The sequence below is a fragment of the Carya illinoinensis genome, chromosome 3 (assembly GCF_018687715.1).
Source record: "Carya illinoinensis cultivar Pawnee chromosome 3, C.illinoinensisPawnee_v1, whole genome shotgun sequence".
Lineage (NCBI taxonomy): Eukaryota > Viridiplantae > Streptophyta > Magnoliopsida > Fagales > Juglandaceae > Carya > Carya illinoinensis.
This window is the reverse complement of record NC_056754.1, coordinates 11,203,958-11,226,510: the sequence shown is the minus strand read 5'-3', so window position 1 is coordinate 11,226,510 and position 22,553 is coordinate 11,203,958. Positions and strand designations below refer to the sequence as shown.

Sequence of the window (22,553 nt, the reverse complement as noted above, 5' to 3'; positions counted from 1 at the left end):
ACAAAATACAAATCAAACAACCAAAACTTGGTCACTGAGTTTACAAAAAAATTTCCAAAACCTATACAAAAAATTACCATTATAGAAATCCTAGAGAAGTATACACAGAAACCATTTTGGTCTAGTGGGCTAGGTTTTCGAGATCAATCTCAACATTCAACAATGTAGTTACAGAGACTCAAAATGGTAGAGTAGAAATGAAATAGACAACAAAATTTCTCTCAGAGCTGACGGCATGAGAGATAGGGACTCTGTGTGTGAGTTTGTATGAGATAAAACCAAAATCGTGAGGTTTTTGTGCTAATTGTTTGAGAACATTTTACTTATTTCGTGAAAAATGGCATAGGGGTTGCTGTGCCATGGATTGCAGAGTGTGGAAGAGAGGATAGCTGTTCAGGACGCAAGTGACATCGAAGTTACAGGAGGGGAAAAGAGAGAGGGACACTTGAAAATAAATAAAAATGAAAAATGAGATGCACAATGATTCTCCATAGATGGAGAATGATTGTAGAAAGTGTAAACTCAAACTCTAAAATATGGAATCAGATTGGAGGAGGAAATGAGACTTCCTCTCAAATAAATTACCAAAATATGTCAAATAAGCCTGCGTAAAGAGCCAAATGCCCGTGCTCTTAAAAAACTATATATTTTAGTAACTAATTGTCCATATCAACCACATGAATAATATATTTTTCATGCCAATTTAGAAATAGAATGAAAATAAATTATATATTTTAATAATGAATTATATTTTTTACGACTATTTTTGAGACACATATATCACTGATGAGAGAGATGAAGAAAAATGTTATTGACTACATTGGCTGCTAAAAGAGGAATTTTTCTTGGTGGGCCAGAATTTAATTGATAAAAGAGTAAGAGCATGTTTGGGAAATGGAGCGGGCTACTCTGCCACATGAGTAGCACTGCTTGTTTTGATCGCTAGGTTTTTTTTTTTAATTTTTCTTGTTATATTTTTTAATAGATTTAAATATTTTTTAAAAATAAAAAACTATACCGATATATTTAATATCACTTCCTTAATTATTAAGTAAAAAAAATTTTTGATCAACGGTCAACTAGGACGATCAAGATGGGACGACATATATGCTTTTCTCTTGAGAAATTATACTTATCTCAAATAAATATCATTCAAATTTAAATATTTTTTAATTTCAAATATTCAAATTTTTCATCCAATCATTGCCTAATAATTGTAAATTTTCTAAATTTTCAAATAAAACATAAAAAATAATAATAATTTTTTAAAATTTTAAAACAAAAATTATATCCTAACTATACTTTAAATTTATAATTTTTTTATATAATTTTTTCTCTCTTATTTTTTAAAATCTAACAAAATATCACAACTTAAATAATTTTATTATTATTCACAAAATTATTATCTCATCTTATCCCCAAGCATCCCCTAACACGATAGAGGCTTATTCGGCTAAGGTACAATTTGTAGCAACTTATCTTTAGATGCTTGAGTGGATGTTATGGACCCAACCCCATATAAAAGGTATCTTTCGCCTCCTTCCATTAAAAGCCATACTTATACATTAACATAACATAGTGTCTACGTATGAATATGTATAATAGACATTATTACTTCCCATAAATAAGATTAATATAGCATTATTATTATTTTTAAGTACCCAATATTGGAAGGAAAATATTATAGCTATAAAGAGATTACTCAAAAATAATTTTATAAATTGACTTGTTTTGATGTCATTAGTCAAATTATAAAATTTTTTTTGTTTAATTTTTTTAGAGTAATATTATATACAGTTGTAGAGTATGAAAAAACCATGCAATCATTTTAAAAAAGTGTAAAATCTACAATTAGAAAATTAATTTATTTTCACGTAAATTCTATATTTATTTATTTTTTTAAAAATAATTATATTCATTTACGTGCTTACGACTGTAATTATTTTTTTTTCTTTTTTTAATTTTATTTATTTATGATTGTATCACTCATCTTGAGAGGGACTCAGCTTTCATATAGAGCTCGGACATAATCTCTGCTCACGAGACAATAAAGAAAAAAGCTTGAGCTTTTTTATTAGCAATTAATTTCAAGATACACGAGTTATGGATTATTAATATTTCCGTCGCTCGTCTTTAACATTGAGGCCAGTTTGTTTATTCAATTATTCTCGATTTATCTAATCTAATTATTATAATTTTTTTAAATTTTAATATAAAATATAATAAATAATTTAATTTTTAAAATTTTAAAATATCAATCATATTAAAAAATAATATTTTATTTAATTTTTAACTTTCTTCCTAACTAAGTTCAACTCAACTCAACTTAATTTACAAAAACAGCCTATTTTTGGTGTCGAGCGCTTTTGAGACTTTTTACCATTCAAGGAGTTGTTTAGGCTAAGTAGGATATAGCCGATAAATACTACAGTGGCTGTACTGTTCTGCAAGCACGCACGCACTTAATTCCGCCATTCACGCACAGATTGGCCATTCAAGTTGTCAAAATTCAGGACCTACCAAAATTGGTTCCAACTTACTTATCTTACTTATAAGTGGTTGATTAACTAACCAATAATAATGGACTTCAAACGTCTACACCAACCCACATCACCACCACCATCTGCATGTTGGTGCTATCAAGATTAGTCTACCCAATTAAGTTGAGTATGCTCAAGTAAAATTCTTTTTTTCTTCTTCTTAATTTGTCAAATAGCACATACAATCTTAGGGTAATCATTCTACAACATGTAGATCATGTCACTCTACTTGAAGTCTCGTCCATATTCTTCAATTATAGATTTTAAATAAAATTTTGATGATATGTTTTAACTATTATTGATTCTTCTAAATTATACCAATAACTATGTGACATAATTTATCACGAAGCCCTTTTTAAAATCGAAAAATATTTTTTTTTTTAATTTTAAGATGTTTAATGTTTAATCTTTAATCACATTTGTTTATAAGATATATTTTAAGTAAGTTGAAACTAATTATAATGTCACATCAACAAATTTTAAGCTACACGCTATACACCATGTTCTTATAATGAGAAATTAAATATATATTACACTATTATTTTATCACGCATGATATATGAATACACGCGAATGTAGTAAGTATTATTTTCACAAGTAAATATGGTATGAATAGAGGGTGTCATGAGGTCAAGAAACTATTGGAGAGAAGTCACGTAAGGCAAAATGCCCATTGAAAGTTAAATGGAGCTTGTATTAATTTTGAAGGAAAAGTAAAGTAGAATTAAAGTCATTGCAAGCCCAGCTTTTATCCAGCAGTATCATCATCTAATGGCTTTAATATTGCCTCCTCATTGAAAACTCCCACTCTACTCCAATAAGACAAGCCACCACCTTACCATCACATTGTCACATTGGCTAATCGCTCTCAATCTGCAAGCTAGCGCACGCCAGCTCATCCTAATTAATTTCATCATCATCTCTTCATCTTCTTCTTCTAAAACATACAAACGTAAAAAGCACGCTTCTTTCCTACCTATAAAACACTCGGAAATCCTCTGGATCTCTTTCTCTATATATATAGATTCTTCGTTCCAACTTCTCTTAGTTACTCGACTACTCTCTGCATAAAAGCCTGGAGCGCGCATATATTCAACATATACGTACTTGGGTTATAGTTAATTTTCTAATCTATTCTTTCAAAGTTTCAATGGGAATTTGAGAAATCCGTGAAAGATGAAATTGAATATTGGATTTGTTGTGGTCGTGCTGGCTTTGCTTACAAGCGCACCCCTGAGCATTAACGCGCAGGAGCGGCTCCTCGTGCCCATGACTATTGTCCGAAATGCTTTCGCTGTCGGTGCTTGTAAGAAACTCAAAAGCTTTTACGCTCTGTTCTCTAGATATTCATTACTACCATTAAAAAGGTTTTCCAATGTATTTGTTTTGGTTATAACGAGTATATTTGTTCTTGGGTATATTATTTGTGGAATAGTTTGCTTGGATGGGAGTTTACCGGCGTATCATCTGCACAAAGGATTCGGAGCCGGAACAAACAACTGGCTTTTGCAGTTTGAGGTAATTTATATTTTGCTCAAAGGGTGGGGCGGCCCTTACCCGTGGCCATCCAGTGTAATTTTTCTTTTCACTAAGTATTAAAAAAACAAAAACCAGCGATATACTATAGCGACACATTTCAAGCGGCACAAAAGCATTTCCCTTTGCTCAAAACATTATTATACTAGAAAGTAAAAAAAAAAAAAATATGGTTTAGTTGTCTAGAAAAACCACCTCGATAGTGGGAAGGGTAGGCCTGGATCCTGTGTAATTGGTTTGGTAAAGATTTGCTAGTTGCCTTGACATCCAGTGAGAGAAGGTGGTTCTAGATGATTGGACGGGTCTTCAAAAAAAGTACTACAGACGACAGACTTTTGTTTGGCCTAGTGTTCTATGCATGTCTCCGGCCAAGTTGCAACTTTTTTGCCCTTTTGTTACCGTAGGCGATATTTAAGTGGTTTGCCGATGAGCACGTCGATCCGGATAGCATTGAACAATAAGGATTGGTTACCACTTGAATTTGGTGTTGGAATATTAGTTATGTCATGCATTAACCTCTTTCATTTCTGTTTGTGAACATGGCTAGGACATGTGTAGACAAAAGAGACAAAGACAACATACTCATTATACTACTGCTACGAGCAACATTAGCACGTGGATTCGTTAGTTTTCAATTATCCACAGGAGGTGTCATGTTACAAAAATAATGAGTTGGATACAAATTTAGCCAGCTTTTGATTAAAATATAGTTTAATTAAATCTGTGTGATTACAACATGATTAACTGTCCGAAGTCAAATTTAGCTAGCTTCCAGTGTCCATCACACTGGCCTGGGACTGGGACTGGGAGCCCCACCACTGTCCAAAAGCGAAGGTGATTTTTCATATTGGGGGGGGGGGGGGGGGGGGGGGGGACTATTTAAAGAGGTAGGGGGTTTTGGAAGCTTTGATCCGAAGAAATTGTAATTGAAGTAGGGGACCCATGCGCGAGGATATCCATCCATCCATTCCATTATAGGGGGTTTTATTGTTCATTCATAGTAACAGATGATGGTCTTTTTTCTGCAGGGTGGTGGGTGGTGCAATGATTTAGCATCGTGCTTTGAGAGAGCCAATACACATAGAGGCTCAATGAGTCTCATGACCAAGTTTGAAGTCTTTTTTGGAATTCTAAGCAACAATGCTTCTTTTAATCCAGGCATGTCGCTTCTTTTCTCTGTCTGTCCCTGAAAGAGAAAATGTTTTAAATAACTGTTTATTAATTCGAATGATAATCATATAAATAGGAACATTAACCTGATAAAAAAATAACTAAAATTTCTTATCAACCCACTGATACATAACAATTAGGTGTAATCCTACAAGTGTGTAATAAAGGCAGAAACGAATATATATATATATATATATAATATACATATTCGATATTTCTCTTCATCGAAGTTCACTTTAAACTGTCCAATTCACGTGATGAGCATCTTTGACAGCTCTGATTGTTTTATAAGTAAAGCCAAAGTAGGCCAGCATAAGGCCTCTTTACCTAATGTCACGCGGGATGTTTTTACTAAAGTTCTCTGGACATAAATGTCCTCATCACTGGTGTCTTGGATTGCGAAGCCAGCGTCTTTGCATCTTTGTAAAAAAGGGAATAAATTGAAAAATTCCACTGAATTTCCATGGCATCGATTGTCCATGTTGGACATGGTCACATTCTCTATTGTCTCAATCAAGAAATTAAAATTAATAGATGACACCCCAGGTAACAGCTATTTTGCCCACATCTGTCTCAACTCTGAATTCCCCTCCAGCCTAATAGGCTTTGCAGATTTTATCCGCTGTCTGTGGGACTCGTGACAATTGACATCCATAAAACGACAAAGACAGTTGTCTTTGTACCAAGAAAAATAATAAGTACATAATTTTAAATTCACAATATTATTAAAATTTACTTAATCATTAAATAAAAAATGAAAAATTAGTGTAAAGAGAAATGCGTGGGACCATTATCATGATCCCAAGCATTTCACTAGTTTATGAACAACGCTAGGTGATAAATGTGCAACTCAAATATTTGGATTAGTGTAAATGAGTTTTTTATTTTTATTTTTTAAAAATATTTTTGAACATTTTTAATCATTTAAAAAAATAAAATAAAAAAATTTATTAATAGTCACTTCCTTAATTATTTTAAAAAAACTAATATATATATATAAATGGACACATTTAGTGTGCATATTTGAGAGTCATACTATTATTATTTTTATTTTTTATTTTTTCTTTTGAAACTAGGGATTAGATGAGATAATTTTAAGTTATGAAACACATTTTATGGGGCATGTCTATCTGGTATCTAATCTTTTTTCAGTCCGTTAGTTGTGTTCTTTCATTCTTTCGTGGTGCCAAATTGTCAATATCTCTTTGTAAAATCATTTGAAGCTCATGTATCTCTAGATTTTAGTATTTAAGACAATTGTCGTCACTTGTCTTGATTTGAGAAATAATCAATATTATATACTAAATGTGGACCAGATTTTTACAATTGGAACCGTGTGAAGCTTAGATATTGCGATGGAGCCTCATTTTCTAGAAATAAAACATTTCCTCCCACTTTTACGATGTAGCCTTCTAATTAATTTCCTTTTGTGTGTGTGTGTTGCTTTGCTATAAAAGCTCATGCATTGTTTTGAAGTAAGTGATTAACTTCACTCCTTTTTTGTGTGTTTTGTGAAAAACAAATGACAAACATCATTGCTTTATTTCAGAGGCCAAAAAATTTGGGAAGCAATTATTCATGACCTTCTACCAAAAGGTTTGGTGCGTACGCGTATGGTAAACTCAAACATCTCCTGCTCTATGTTAAGTTGCATGACTCTAATCACTTTATCTCTGCAAGCTTCATGTGCCTACATGAGCAGCAATGAGTTTTATCTACATTCAAATGCCTTGATTACTTGACATATGATAATTCACCCTCGTTTGACTCCTATTTTTTTTTTTTTAAGGCTTTGCTTTCAAGTTGCTCTGCTGGAGGTTTAGCATCCTTTTTGCATTGTCAGAACTTCACCAATTACTTACCAGAGAATGCCAGTGTGAAGTGCTTAAGCGATGCTGGATTTTTTCTTGATAAGTAAGTTTTGCTCTATGTTCAACCAAGCTATATTGCAATTTTTCCTTTTTTTTTTTTTTAATCCTTTACTGGACACAAGTTACATTTTTTTCCTATCCTTTTCTACAGAAGAGATATAAGTTTGAACTACACCATGAGGTCTTTCTACAAAAATCTTGTTTCGCTACAGGTACTAATGTCATTCTATATGTGACAAGAAGAATACATTTCTATTCTGATTATAATTTCAGTATTCTTAATAGTTAATATATAATCACTTATGAGAGGTGTGTGTGGCTGCATCTATGACAGGGGGTGGAATAGAATTTAGAGAAAAACTGCACTAGTTCCCTCAAATTGCCTTATCTGGTATGGTCTTTGCAGAAGTCCATAATTTTAGCTTCTCGTTTCCTAGATTCTATAATGTCTCGGTCCTGACATCTATCCTGTTATCATGCAGTTCTTTTTCCCATAGTATGCATTGAAATACATAACCACGCCATTTTTATCTTGAACTCGGCTTAAGATGTATACCAAGTAAAAAAAAATTCTTCTGCCTTTATTGATTTTAGTATTCGTTTTGTACTTCTAGTAGATTTATAATGAGCAACAAGCAAAATTAAAAGTTTTAACTTTTAACAGTTTCATCATATATTGGTGCCACCTTCTTCTGATTTGCATGGACACTAGAATCATTGCAAGTTGAATCCAGCCGCATGTGATGAAAACCAGATAGAGACATTGCAAGGTTATTCTCCAATTCACTCTTTGACAATTATAATACATACTTGGTTAAGTAGCATCAAATCTTCAGGCATTGCAAATATTACATTCACTAGTTTTCTTGTTGACTTACTTGTTAAATCCCTCGGCCTGCGTTCTGCATTTAAGTTTCAGGCGTGATATGATTTTAACATTGAGAGTGTTCTTCAAATATTCAAGAAGAGGAGGGATGTTCATAAATTCATGCTTTGCTCATTGCCAGAGTGAGTCACAAGACACATGGTTTGGAGACGACTCACCGAGAATTCAAAACAAGGTACCTTTTATTTATTTTTTTTAAAAGGTAATTAACTTGAACTGTGCATTTTATAATAAGAACCGTTGTACACTATAGGAGTTTAGTTTCATCTTTTATGATGCTTGTTTTTATCTCACTATCAATTTGTTCTAGAGTAAGCTCAAAAAAGTGTGTAATCCAGTCAGTGGATCAGACCATGTTCTGTTTACCAACAAAGCATGTGGATCAGCAAACAAGGTTTTGTTTTCCATTCGACATTCAATAAGTACTTGCCTCGGAATTATAAAATTCATGTACAATTGTGTGCCAATCAAACCATACAAGTGGAGAAGGCTAAAATCCAAGAATGTTATGTGATAAATCTACCTCTGCATGTTCAAACCTGATTTGGGAAATGAACTGATGGAATCAACATGCAACTTTTTCACTATTGAATTAGGCTTGGATACAACGGTCTAATTTGAATTTTTTAAGTAGGAAGGTTCAGTAGTATGTGTTGCTTTAGTCACTGTCATTGCATAACAGCCTACATGCGTTCAGTTGAAATGATCAACAGCACTTGAGTTAACATATTTTGTAACTGATTGATGCAACAACAATTTTGAGGACCCATATTTCATAGGTTTTTAGGCTTAGAGAATCTTAGCTGTTTTGCATTGTTTTTAAAATCAAGAATTATGTTTGCCAGAACATTGCAGAAGCGGTCGGTGATTGGTACTTCAGCGGAAGGGTGACCAAAGAGATTGATTGTGCATATCCATGTGACAGTACCTGCCACAACCTTATACCGTAATTTCAGGTGATGTCCTTACGAATTCAAATATATTCTATGGCCTTATTTTGGAGGCATGGTAGTCATATTTGCATTAATCTGACCCTTGGTAGTCATATCTCAGGTACCATATAAAGATTCAAAGGTTAGGAGGAATGATAAAGTTGTTTTCACAGGCTTCTCTAGTTCTCAAAATGAATCTGTTGGTAGCTTTTGAAGATATTAAGGGACAAGGGGAGGAACCATTCATACAACAATGATGATTATAGCATATCTACAAAAAGAAAAGATGAATAGAAAACTAGAAGATAAGATTTCAGGTGTTTAACATTTTTTCATTCAATTGATCAATAAAATACACTGATTCTTCTCCAGACTCGCAGAAACTCTAAAAGGACTATATGGGTCATTGGCAAAGACAAATATGAATGCAAGATTGAATTTGTACAACCGAATCAACTTATTGCAGTGCGATTCTATAATGGTTTTTGTATCATTTAAGGCTATGAAAGTGTAATGTACTTGGATAAGCAATGATTCTTTGTAGTTGCACAGAGTGATCTAAGGTTATGGCATGCACGCATGATTGTAGCCTTTAAGGACAAATGTATGGACCCAAGAATTAAACCCCACCCCATGGCTAAAAATAAAAAATAAAAAATGACGTCGTACCCAAAAAACAATTTTGTGTGCTTGAGAAGGGGGAAAAAAATCATTAATCTCTACAGATGTTTGTCATAGCTCAAATCAAAAAGGTCAAAAATCTATTCATCATCTATTTTCTCACCATTCTATAATGTGATTTTAGATGATAGATTCACAAGTGAAACATAATAAATAATCTCTAATTATCTAATGTCACATCATGGGATGATAACAATTGAGATGATGAGTAGCATTACTCAAATATATAGTATTTGAAAATTATATCTCATGAAGATCATTTCAGTCTCACCTCCATACTGGTGTCCTAATCTCATGATGGTGGAAAGGGAAAAAGAAGAAGAGGAGGAAAAAATAAAACTCGACTGCAGTCATTTTTCAACTAATTAGTCATGTAAATATGAATAGCAAAATGTGTTTCAGTAGTAAACCATGCATATAACGGTCTGCTCTTTCTTCATCTCCTTGTTTTTTCCTCGTTTTCACCCGTATCTTATTTCTATAAATATATAATTTGGATGGTGATGCACTAAGCCTGATTTTAAAATTTTGCATCCTAGTTTGAGATAGAACTGTTTAAGCTCGTGTCATATATGTTGTTTTTTGTTGATATTAATGGTCAGATCTTCATCGAGTATGCATGTGACACTATCTTATAGAACATGATATCTTAAATGAGCATGCAGAATACAAAATATTAATATATTCGCAAGTCATTCGTTAGTTTTAATAGTTTCTCAATTCTCGAGTATGAACTCTCGTTTGATTTTTAGAGAATGTCAATTTAAAAACAGAAAATTTTAATTTATTTTTATATGTGCATATGACAATAATGTGAATTGTGATGTAATGGCATTAGATATGAGCGCTTATCTTATACATCTCATATATATATGTATATATATAGTGCTGCTACAAGAAACCTCCTATATTATACAAAATGCATGAATAGTGCCAAGGTGGATAAGTACAGGAAAAACAACATAAAAAATCAAACAAAACAATAAAAGGTCAAAATGGAAGCTTCTTTATTATTTCTTACTTTTCTCCCTTCTTTGTATCGTTGGTTCATCCTCCCGCCCAAATTCACAAAAATAAATAAATAAAACTTCTCCTGCACTAGCAATTCGTCCATCCACAGCATTGCAGCATTTCACACGTCAAAGAGAAATTAATCACCTCTCTCTCTCCCCGATCTGTGTAATATGTGTGTAAGAGAAGGAATTTCTAAACATACTTTTATGGATAAAATACATGTGTAAGTGATCTGTAGATATTTATTTTGGACAATTCGGGATTACCCTCTTTGCATTTTATCTTCATCTGTATGTGTATTTAGTTATTTTTAACTAAATTGATGGCATCCATTTTATCTTCATTTGTGTGTGTATACTTTAAGCCTTCTGCAGCTTAAAAAAATTTGAAAAAAAAAATGCAGAGCAACAGTTATGGTCAAGATTTGCAATTTTTTTTCCTTAAAGAAATCATTTTTATGTACATCCTTAAAATTTAAAGTTGACTTGATGGTTTTCAGTTGTGTAGATTTTATGTGAAATTGGAAGGAAGGGTAAAAAATAGATATTAGACTAATGGATTAAGTAAAATAGATTTTAGTTGGATTTTGGACACAAAAAATATGTTGTTGGTTATCTAATTGTACGAAATAAATGACTAGAGTAATGAGGAGGAGTATTTTTGGTTGAATAGCTCGATGGGCAAAGAAAATGACTTGTCAAATATACCCTCGACGGATTGTTCAAGCTCTATGAAGGTGATGACTTAGTTTAGATTTATTTAGTGATCCTTAGTTTTGTTATTGTTGGAAAACTGAAACTAATGCCTTTTCTTGTACTTTTTATTTTGGCTTATTATGATGCCATGTCAACAAATTTGTTCCATCATTTGTTGGGACACAACCTCCATATGCTCCACCAACCCCTAATGCCAATCCAAATCCTATTCTTTCCCTCCAAATCCTAATGCCCATCCAAATCCCTATTCTTTCCCCCCCAACCAACCACAAAAATCCAAATCTCCATCCTCATCCAAGTCCCCAACCTTTGTCTCTGAACCCATATGCTACTCCGAACCCATACACTAATCAAAATTTCTATGTGCAGCTAAATCCCAGTGCTCTGCCTCCAAACCCATGTGCTACTCCTACAAATAATAATGCTCCTTCGATAAGAACACATTACCCCTATATATGGGGTGTTAAGTGAATATAATACCTTCTTTTATATCATAAATTATGTATAAAGTTAAGTAACTTATTTCCTTTCACCTATTTTGTAGCCCACAATTATCCAATCATTTGGGTCATATAGCATATGTACATCAAGAGAAGTTGCAGAATTTGTTGAAAGTGAGCATGGTAAGACTTCAAAAACAATTATTGAAAGTGTGACTACGGAGCTCCCTATAAATAAAGAAGGTACAAGTTTGCACTCAAATGAGCATGATATTGAAAAAAGTGTATTGCATTATTCAAATTGATGAGTTAAATGTAAGAATTCAAATTTTATAAATTGTGGATTGAATTTTTGGTTGTTTAACTATATAAGGTTGTTATATGTTTATAAATATATATATATATATATATATATATATATGTGGTTGTTATGAAATGACAGAATAAGATTGTGAGATGAAAGCTAAGGGGGGTATTGATGAGGATGGTTATGCGATAAATCATGAATATGCGCCTGTTGATGAACCTAAGTCTGGGATGACTTTTAAGGATGAAACCGCACTGAGTGCATATTACAAGTGATATGCAAAACAATAAGAACTTGGGGTGAGGACACAAAGGACAAAACTAGAGTCAATGGGACAGTGAAGTATATTACACTTGGTTGTTCAAGGGATGGAAAGCATACAAGTAATAGTAGTATGTATTGAAGCCACATTCAACAACAAAGATAGAATGTAAGGCAAAAATCAATACTCGACTCGATAATGGTGAGTGATGTCTACTAGTGTAGAACTTACCTACAATAATGGATTGAACCCACTCGTATCTAGATTTTTTAAATGCCATTGTAACATAGACTCATTTGCTAAATAGAAGTTAGAATTGAATGACAGCTGGGATAAGGATGAATAAGAACTATTATTCATTTATTGTTGAAGTGAGAGGCTTTGACAACCTATAATTTATAGAAAAAGATTGTAGAAATTTTATTGACAATGCAAGACACATTCGCTTTGGAAAAGAAGGTGGTGTGGCATTCCTAAAATATTTTGAAAGGATGTATGATATGAATCATGACTCTTACTCCACTATGGACTTGGATAAGGAGGAATTGATATTAAGAAATGTATTTTGGGTTGATGCACGCAATAGAGCATCGTACCAATATTTTGAAGATGTCGTAACATTTTATATGACTTATTTGACTAATAGATATGAGATGCCATTTGTACATTTTGCTGGTGTAAATCATTATGGTCAATTCCATAAGATGCCCTTTGCACATTTTGCTGGTGTAAATCATCATAGTCAATCCATACTTCTAGGTGTAGAGTTGATATATAGTGAAGACACACGTATGTTTGTATGGTTGTTTCGAGCATGGTTAAAGTTTATGAATGGCTTAGCACCAGTTGCAATCATAACAAATCAAGACCGTGCAATATTAAATAGTGCGATTGCAATTGTTTTCCCAGAAACAAGGCATAGATATTGTCTATGACATATATTAAAAAAACTTCTAGAAAAGCTTGGTTCATATTTGATGTACAATTGTGATAAAAAAATCCTCCATTTTAGGGTGTGTGTATGATTCTCAAACATGTGTTCAATTTGAAGAAAGATGGGGGAGGCTATTAGATGCATACCAACTTCATGATAATATATGGCTGAGTGAATTATATGAGAAGCGTACATTTTGGGTGCTAGAGTATTTGAAAAATATATTTTAAGCTAGGATAAACACTACCCAATGGAGCAAAAGCATAATTGCTTTCTTTGATGGGTTCGTACATTCGGATACCACACTTAAAGAACGTACAATGCCCTTAGAAAAAAAGTTGAGAATGAGCAATCTACCTACTTTAACTAATTCAATGTCACAATACCATGTGTTTCAATTTAAAAAATAGAAAAGTAGTTCCAAAGTATGTACACTAATGAGAAATTCAAGGAAGTGCAACAGGAGATAATGTGAATGATTTGCTTTAACTGCTCACTTATTAAAAATAAGGGTGTGATTGCAACCTATAAGGTATCTAACACTATGCAAATTGAAAACTTCACCAAAAACGTAAATGTTTGCGTTTATTTCAATATTGAGGGGTTCGTGTAGAAATGTACTTGTACTTTGTTTGAGACTCAAGGCATTTTATGTAGGCATGCATTTTCTGTGTTTAGAGCCCAATGTAGTGACACATCATTACCATATAAGTATATCTTAAATTGTCGAAGGAAGGACTTAATGCATAACTACACACTTATTAAGAGTAGTTGTGACGATTTACGTGCCAATCCTGATACACAAAGGTATGATAATCTTATGACTTTGTTTTTTGAGGTAGCAAAATTTATATCGAGAAATGAGGAGCGTTACTCGAACATAATGGACCATTTACTTGATGTCAAATATCAATGTAGTGACTTAATGTGTGAACCAAGGCCTTTAGAACAAATAGCTCCCACTAATAGAAGTCCAAAAAAGAGTAAAAAAGTCGTCAGCCTGAATGTTGTGAGAGGTAAAGGAAGGCCGCCGACACGGCTAAAAGTTTCCATTGCTGAAAAGTCTATAAAAAAGAAGAAAAAGCATGGTAAGAAACAAAAGGTTTGAAGCTCTTTTTATAGTTTTCAATTTAATTTGTTACTAGTGCATAGGTTTTGTTATATTGACACAATTTTAATTTCTACTAGCCCATTCAATTAAGTGGATCAAATGAAATACAACCAATTCTTTCAACTCAAGTTAGGACAGTTGATACTGTATGATTTTCTATTATGCTTTTCTATGCTTTTGTAGTTCTTACTAATAAATTTTTTCCTTCAACTGTGTAGAAAGAATGTTCAACACCCATTGGTGCCTAGTGGAGTAGATTCTATATTTTTTTTGTCCTATATTCTTTCCTTAAAATGGCAAAAAATGCTTCTTTTTCACCTGTCGCACTGGATTTTGAGTTTATAAATTGAGCGCAAAATTGCATGGATGGCTACATAGATAAAAGCAAACGTGTTCTACATTGTTGACTAGAAATCTTTTTTATTTGTTTTCTTAGGTTGTCTAAGCTTTTGTTAATGAGTATGGCATCAAGTTTTTGAAATTGTAAGTGTGCAACAGGCAATTAAGATATGGAGGAGGTTTTGATGTGTTTTTACAACTGTAATTTGTATTGAAAAATTCAAAGCTTGTTATTTGTTTTGTTTTTAGAACTGAAATTTGTATTGAACAATTATTTAAGTATGATGGGTTGTGATAAATAGTTTTTGAAAGTTTGCTATAACATAAGTATGTTAGAGACAGGAAGTTAAGCTTAACTTCTCTGCATAACGAAATGACTTATCATTCATGCATTACATAAAGCACATTATATCCATGATCAATGCATTCACGTTTCCCTAACTTTCTTACTTAATTTGCATCATTAATTAGATATAAACCATCAAAATTATACTATCGAGCAACTAGGCACTAATTAGTCTGTGATATTCTGCCTCAAGAAATATTTTCAGTTGCTAGAAAAAAAAGGTTTTTTTTTTTTTTTCCCAGTCATTTTGCTTATTCAAACACGGATTGGTGTTGTTGTACAGCTAGGTTGTTAAAAAAGAATTGCCTAGCTTTGTGCAGGGCCTTGTATTATCTTCTATAGAGATTACACATGAGGTTTACAAATGTTAACATTAGAAATTTATAACTAGCATACCGGCTGTCAATGAAATACAGAGACATGAAAGGAAATAAAAATATTCATAGTGAGCTACAATCACGTAAGGCCATATATGGTGCGCTAATGGTGCATGAATTTGTGGTAATGATAACTGTAATTTGTACCCCATACAGACTATTAAGCATTACCAGCTGAACTCCAATCCATTAGGAAGTCAAAAGCATATGAGACAATCCAAGAACAGAACCAGCTAACCAATGTCACAAGGCTACCAGCCGTACCCTTCATGTTTATGGGAAATATCTGAGGCAAAAACAACAAAAAGAACTTGTAGCTTCAGTCAACTGTTGGCTTTGATGCCAGAATCGACTTTCATTCCAACTATTTTGATCATAATAGATGTAGATAGGTTAATTTACCTATGAAATTATGATCCAAGGTATTCCTCCCATGCCTAGTGAGAAATATTCTGAGTATACATACCTTACTGCACAACCTAACGGATCAACATAAATTTCAAGTTAATCAATCATGAAATCTCCAAGAATTTGGCTACTGATATGAGATGTTGGAAATAAGACCTTAATAACAGTAAGCAAGTATTAAAGTGAACTCCAGTGAGTCTAGTCTCTAGCACGATTGGTCAACGTACATAATCAGATTAAAATGAAAATGTAAAATTCTCATACAAAATTATTAACTTGATAGCAATTTTAAGTACTCAATCCTTTAGGGGCATGACTCTCACTTTCCAAAGAGCGAAAAGCATTTCCAAAATGCTACATATTGGTCGACCACAACCGCAAGTAATTGTTGTAAAAGGAGCTTTCATTTGGGGAGCACTGCAGTCATGGGAACTCAATGCTTGAAGTAATTTTTTTGATAAGTTTGAAGTAAAGAGCTTTCTCGTGCAAATGGATTGTTTTATACGGAGGTAAAATTGAGTTTTCAAGGTGCTAACATGGATTTTGTGCATTTCATACCCTCCTCTATAGTGCGTTCTAGCATTATATATATATATATATATATATATATATATAAAGAAGAAGAAGAAAGAGATACTATCTGAATAATAAATTAATGCTGTTGCGAATATAATATTGCCACCAATTTTATTTTTATTTTTATTTTTTTATCTTGTATTTATGTCTATCATTGGATATATAACATTAATTCCTTGCAACAAAAAACAAAGTTATTGTCTTCTATCACCCAAAGATCGCAAATCCTTAGTTCCACAACGCATAGATTCGGCTTGATTTTGAAGGAAACCAATCGTGCGATCTTACTTTGCAACTAAAGTTTTTCTATTCATTGTTTAATTTTTGCATCTCTTGCATGTTTTTTTAAACAATATTTATTGGTCAACTATTTCTTCAAACGCAAGATTATGAAATTATTAGATAGAGAGAACTAAGCACACTACTAGTGATATATGAGTAATGATATACATTTTCATAACACATTTCACAATAATATTGTAAAATGAGAATATTTTTGTAAAATAATAGTATTTTTATAAGGTGTTTTATAAAAATACTCTTCATTTAACGTATTGTTGTGAAATATATTGTGTATAAATAATTTTCCGTGATATATATAAACTGAGACTCGGGATCCCATTCTCACAAAAATTTTTAAGGAAAACTAAAAATCCAACAATAGTGAATGTGATGTTAATTAATTTTATTCGAATTTTTGTACATGGGAATCCTTTTTTTTTTTTTTTTTTTTAAATAAATCAAACAAAGTTAAGAATAGGTTCCCCATTATGTAGATGCCAAACGATGAAAATATATACAAGTCGCATAGTACGGAGGACTTGGGGCTTATTTTTGTAGTTGGGGATGGCTTTATTTATTCCCGGGAGACAATGGCCAACAATTATATATTGGAGGATCGTATAATTATATACGAGCTTCCTTTATAATCTCCTTTATACCATTCGGTCCAAAAGCCATATTAATTAATTAACTAAAAGTTAAAAAAAAAAAAATTAACTAAAGGAAGATTGAAGCTTAAGCCCAAGCTCCTGATCCCCCTAATCAATTTTGCGAATATGAATTTTGATATAAAAACAATTTCATCTTATCTCATTTCATTTTATTATTATAATTTTTTTAAATTTTCATATAAAATATAATAAATTATTCAACATTTTCAAATTTAAAAACAGTAATAATTTTAAAAAAATAATATTATAATAATATTTTATTTAATTTTTAATTTTCATATAAAATATTTCATCTTATCTTATTTTACTATTTAAACTACACATATTCTGACTTTATTAGGACGGGATATGGATGTCATTAGTTACAAAGCAAGGGACATGTCTTATACTTTTACCATTCCGAGACTATATTTGAACGATGAGAATATCTAAATACTTTTTAACATACTTCACTACTATTTATTATTTTATTATTAATTTTTAATTACTTTTTATTATTATTTATTATTTTTTATTACTATTTAATATTTTATTATTATTTTTCACATATATTTTTATTACTATTTATAATATATCTTAACATTTTTTAACACTTAAAAGTCAATCTATTACGTCCGCGCACCCATATTTCCGAGAAAAATGTTAGGCTTATTGAGATATGGATCCCGATTAGGCCTGAAACATATATATATTTTTATTTAATAATTAAAGAAATATTTTTTAAAGATATTATAAATTTTTTAAGAAATATATAGGAGGATTAAAAAATAATGAAAAAAAACTAAAATATGTTTTTAGTTGCACCGAGATCGTGATTACCAATCCAACCAAACCGCTTCCAACAGTCTCTACAGTCTACATCACCAGCTGTCCTTTGCGGCTGGCGCCCACACTCTCACGCTCCTTTCACCGCACCCAACTATCTCTACTCGAAATTACCAAGACACTCTCTCACCATAAGAAAGTGGAAATGCTAGGATTCCGCTGCCCATTTCGCTAGTATTTATTTTTTATAAAATCTTTTTCACATATTTTTTAACATTTTAAAATATCTTTTTTTTAAAAAATTCACAATATTATAAAATAATACTTTTTTAATTACTAAAAAATACCTCAAGCGGATCCCAACGGGATTCGAAGCATTTTCCAAAGAAAGTACACAAAAAATAAAAAATAAAAATGCAAAACTACTTGCCATTACTCCCCGTTTTACCCACCACCTCACCCGTTTCGCTCTCCTCCCCACCATTTTGTCTGTGTCATTGTTAGGAGAGCCAGCAGACGTAGACGAAGACCAAGAAAGGTAGAGTGGAGTTGGATTGGGAGAAGGGTGAGGGCAATGCCTTGCTCTTCTTTCGGAGACTCCGGCAGTGACGAAAATGGCCGTCTGCGTAGTTTCAAGCTGACTGAGTCCACTTTCCTGGCCTCCCTCATGCCCAAGAAAGAGATTGCCGCCGACTGCTTCATCGAGGCTCACCCAGAATACGACGGCCGTGGAGTCCTCATCGCTATCTTCGGTATTGATTTTTCCTTCATATTTCTGTTAGCTGGAAAATAATACCAAGGAAAGTTGATCACTTGGCAAATTAAGTGCAAAGGTGGCGCCTTAACTGATAAAATCCAAAATTTTCTCGACATTTTATTGCACTCTGTTCTGATATTTCCTAAACAATATTGAGAACAAGTGATACCCTTGTTTTACATAGGTACAAGTGTTTTTAGAAACACGTATTATAGGCACTGAAATTATAAGGATGACTTGTTTTCAGATTCTGGTGTTGACCCGGCTGCTGCTGGCTTGCAAGTTACCTCGGATGGGAAGCCGAAAATACTAGATGTCCTTGATTGGTATTAAGAAAGCTACTTGAGCAGAGAAGTGTTTTTTTTCTTCTTTAATTACTTCTAGATAAGTGTCAGATCCAGTATATATATATTTTTCGTTTCAGCACCGGGAGTGGAGATGTTGATACCTCAAAGGTGGTGAAAACCGATGCGGACGGTTGTATTCGCGGAGCTTCAGGTTAATGCTATAGTATAACGGATAGTTCGTAGTTAATAAGCAGGAAATTGTGCCTGGAGCTTCAACCGCTCTTTTCATATTTTATTAAGTTGATCACAGGCCGTGGCTTTTGTGCCGGAAAACGTTTTTGATGTTTTCAGGTGTTTGGTGCAGCCAAGAATCTTAATTAACATAAACTATATTTCCCTGCTTAACGGAAATGAATAGACATTTTAAAAGCGTAAAGCAGTTTCGCTATTAAAATTTTTAAGCTTCTCTATCAAAGCCATCTCAGCTATGATAGCTAGGCCCATCCCTGGCTACTAGGACTGCTCGACCATAAAATCCCTTTCCCTTGCCTTCTTTGTTGACATGTTATTGATATTGACTCCTGCATGGTTTGGGAATGTCTTTGACTTGGCTGCCGGCTTTTGGGAACTGTCCTGGGGTATGGTGTTCGTGGTTCATGATTTTTCTTTCAGATTATGGAGTGGTGTTGTGATAGTCAACGAATTTTATTACGAGCTAAATAGTGAAAAATGTTTTTTCAGATTATTTTTGAGTTTCAGCAAAATTTAGTAATTTCCCACCCAAGACATTTTTTGACACAAAGGTTCTTTTATGTTGAAACTTACAGTCTTAGTCACTTTTTAGGTTATATAATTAATTAATGTAACTATTTTATGAATGGGTGGGCTTTCTAAAGCTATGGCAATTAAGGATCTTGTTGTCCTTTGTTTGTAACCACAAACTTTCCCACCAGAATGTTTTTTTGCCAAAATTTAAATTTTAGTTGGATTATTCAAATGTAAAGTTTCTGGACTTCTTTTGGTTATTGCTAGATATATGAGAGAGTATTTGAGGGGAGACATAAAGTCCTACTCATATGTGTGTTTAATTTAAAAAGTGTTTCCAACCCATATATGAGAGAGTCTTTGAGGGAAGACATAACAAGCACAGAATCTATAGATGCTAGATTTGTGAAAGTGTTCCTTGTTATATATGACATAAATTTTTGTTCTGATGGCTTATCAGTAACTTGGCTCCATCAAATTCTTGTATCTGAACCCAAGTCTATGCACCTGGAGGATTCCCTGCGGAAAATGACAAAAAATAATAAATTAACCAATGTTTGACTCCTTTGTTGTCAACTAATGAGGTATATTTAGGTGCTAAATCATGTTGCCTCTTAGAAATTGAGTGAGAAATCTCTATCTAGATTTTGTGTCAAGTTCTGTTCTGGAAATTATCATGATCTGCTTTGAAGATTATATTTTGTGCAGGGACCACTCTGGTTGTCAATTCTTCATGGAAAAATCCTTCTGGTGAATGGCATGTTGGTTATAAGTTGGTGTATGAGCTATTTACGGATACTTTGACCTCTCGCTTGAAAGTAAGTGTTGCCTGGATTTATTAGGTGGATTAAGTGAATTGCACTCTTTCGTTTCTAGCCTTACAGATGTTGCACTCCATCTCCTGTCAAGTTTGCTTGAATACCTCTCCCATGAGAGTTCTCCGTGTATTATATATCTTGAGCCTTCATTACAGTCTATGTAAAATAGGAAAGAATAAAGCAATACAGGAAAGGAAATAATACTAGCTAGGAAAGGAAATAATACTAGCTATTTACAACTACTGCTATTTACATAAATATATATTGCCATAAACATATATATTGCCATATATAGATATCACTGACATCCCCCCTCAAATTGATGCTGATCAATCAAGAGTCATCAATTTGTCAATCATGAATTGATGACGGTGGCGAGACATTGCCTTGGTAAAGACGTCAGCAGTTTGGTGTTCGGTGGAAATGTGAGGAAGTGTAATCACATGATGATCAAATGCCTCACGAATGGAATGACAATCTACTTTAATGTGCTTGGTGCGCTCCTAGAACACAGGATTGGCTACAATTTGAATAGTATTGGTGTTATCTGCATGAAGAGGGGTAGGAGTAAGTTGTGGAACACCAAGTTCACTCAGTAAACCCCAAAGCCACACAATCTTAGAACATGCTGATTAGCACGATACTCAGATTCAGTAGAAGATTTGGATACGCGATCCTGCTTCTTACTTTTCCAAGAAATGAGAGCATCACATAGAAACATACACCAACCAGTAACAGAACGATGAGTATCCACACAAGTAGCTCAATCAGCATCACTGTAACTCGTTAATTGTAAGGAGTTCTCCGTAGGAAAGAATAAACCTCTACCAGATGTAGATTTGAGATAACAAATGATCCGTCGTATTGCTGCAAGATGAGATTGACAAGGAGCCTGCATAAACTAACTGACTCGCTGCAGAGGAAATATTAGGTTGGGTAATAGTCAAGTAATTTAAACTCCCTACTAACTTCCGATACAAAGAGGGATTAGATAATAGGTCACCCTCATCCCGACAAAGCTTTAAATTGACCTCCAGAGGTGTAAGTACTGAATTTCCAGATTGAAGTCCAGCCAAGATGAGAATCTCTTAGGTATATTTGTGCTGATGCAAAAGCATACCATTGGAACGTGAATGTACCTCGAGACCAAGAAAATATTGAAGTGGGCCAAGGTTTTTCATATGAAAAGTAGTTTTGAGATGTTGCTGTAGTCGCTCAATCAGGTGAGAATTAGAACCTGTGATAACTATATCATCGACATAGACTAAAAGAGCAACAAGTTCAATGGCAGTTCTCTGAATAAAAAAGAGAAGAATCAAACTGACTCTGATTAAAATGAAAATCAAGAAGAGTGGTGCGAAACTTCTCAAACCATGCACGCGGTGCCTGCTTTAAGCCATACAAAGACTGCTTCAACCGACAAACCTCAGTGGAGGATGAACTGAACATACCAGGAGGAGGAGACATAGATTTCTTCCTTCAAATCCCCATGTAAGAACGCATTTTTCACATCCATCTGCCTAAGAGACTAGCCTTTGGAAGTAGTAAGGGCGAGAAGAGTACGTACAGTAGTTATCTTAGCGATGGGTGCAAAGGTCTCCTCATAATCAAGGTCATACTCCTGACAATTTCCAAAAGCCACTAAACGGGCCTTATATCTGTCAATAGTACCATCAGGCCTGAGTTTAATAGTGTACCCCCATTTGCAGCCAATGAGTTTTATGCCATCAGGACATGGGACGATGTCCCAAGTGTGGTTATC

At 33.3% G+C, this 22,553-nt stretch overlaps 1 protein-coding gene and 1 pseudogene across 1 annotated transcript in view; both read left to right on the top strand.

The window, feature by feature from the left end:
• Positions 1–3,792: 3,792 nt before the first annotated feature.
• On the top strand, positions 3,793–9,484 carry LOC122303251 (annotated as a pseudogene).
• A 9,123-nt stretch (positions 9,485–18,607) lies between these two features.
• The window catches only part of LOC122303250 (tripeptidyl-peptidase 2-like), a 43,446-nt gene continuing 39,500 nt past the window's right edge, over positions 18,608–22,553 (top strand). Inside the window, 4 exon segments of the mRNA XM_043114927.1 lie at positions 18,608–18,916; positions 19,169–19,247; positions 19,346–19,419; positions 20,682–20,791. Coding sequence (XP_042970861.1) covers positions 18,739–18,916; positions 19,169–19,247; positions 19,346–19,419; positions 20,682–20,791 — 441 coding nt within the window. The 5' untranslated portion in view covers positions 18,608–18,738.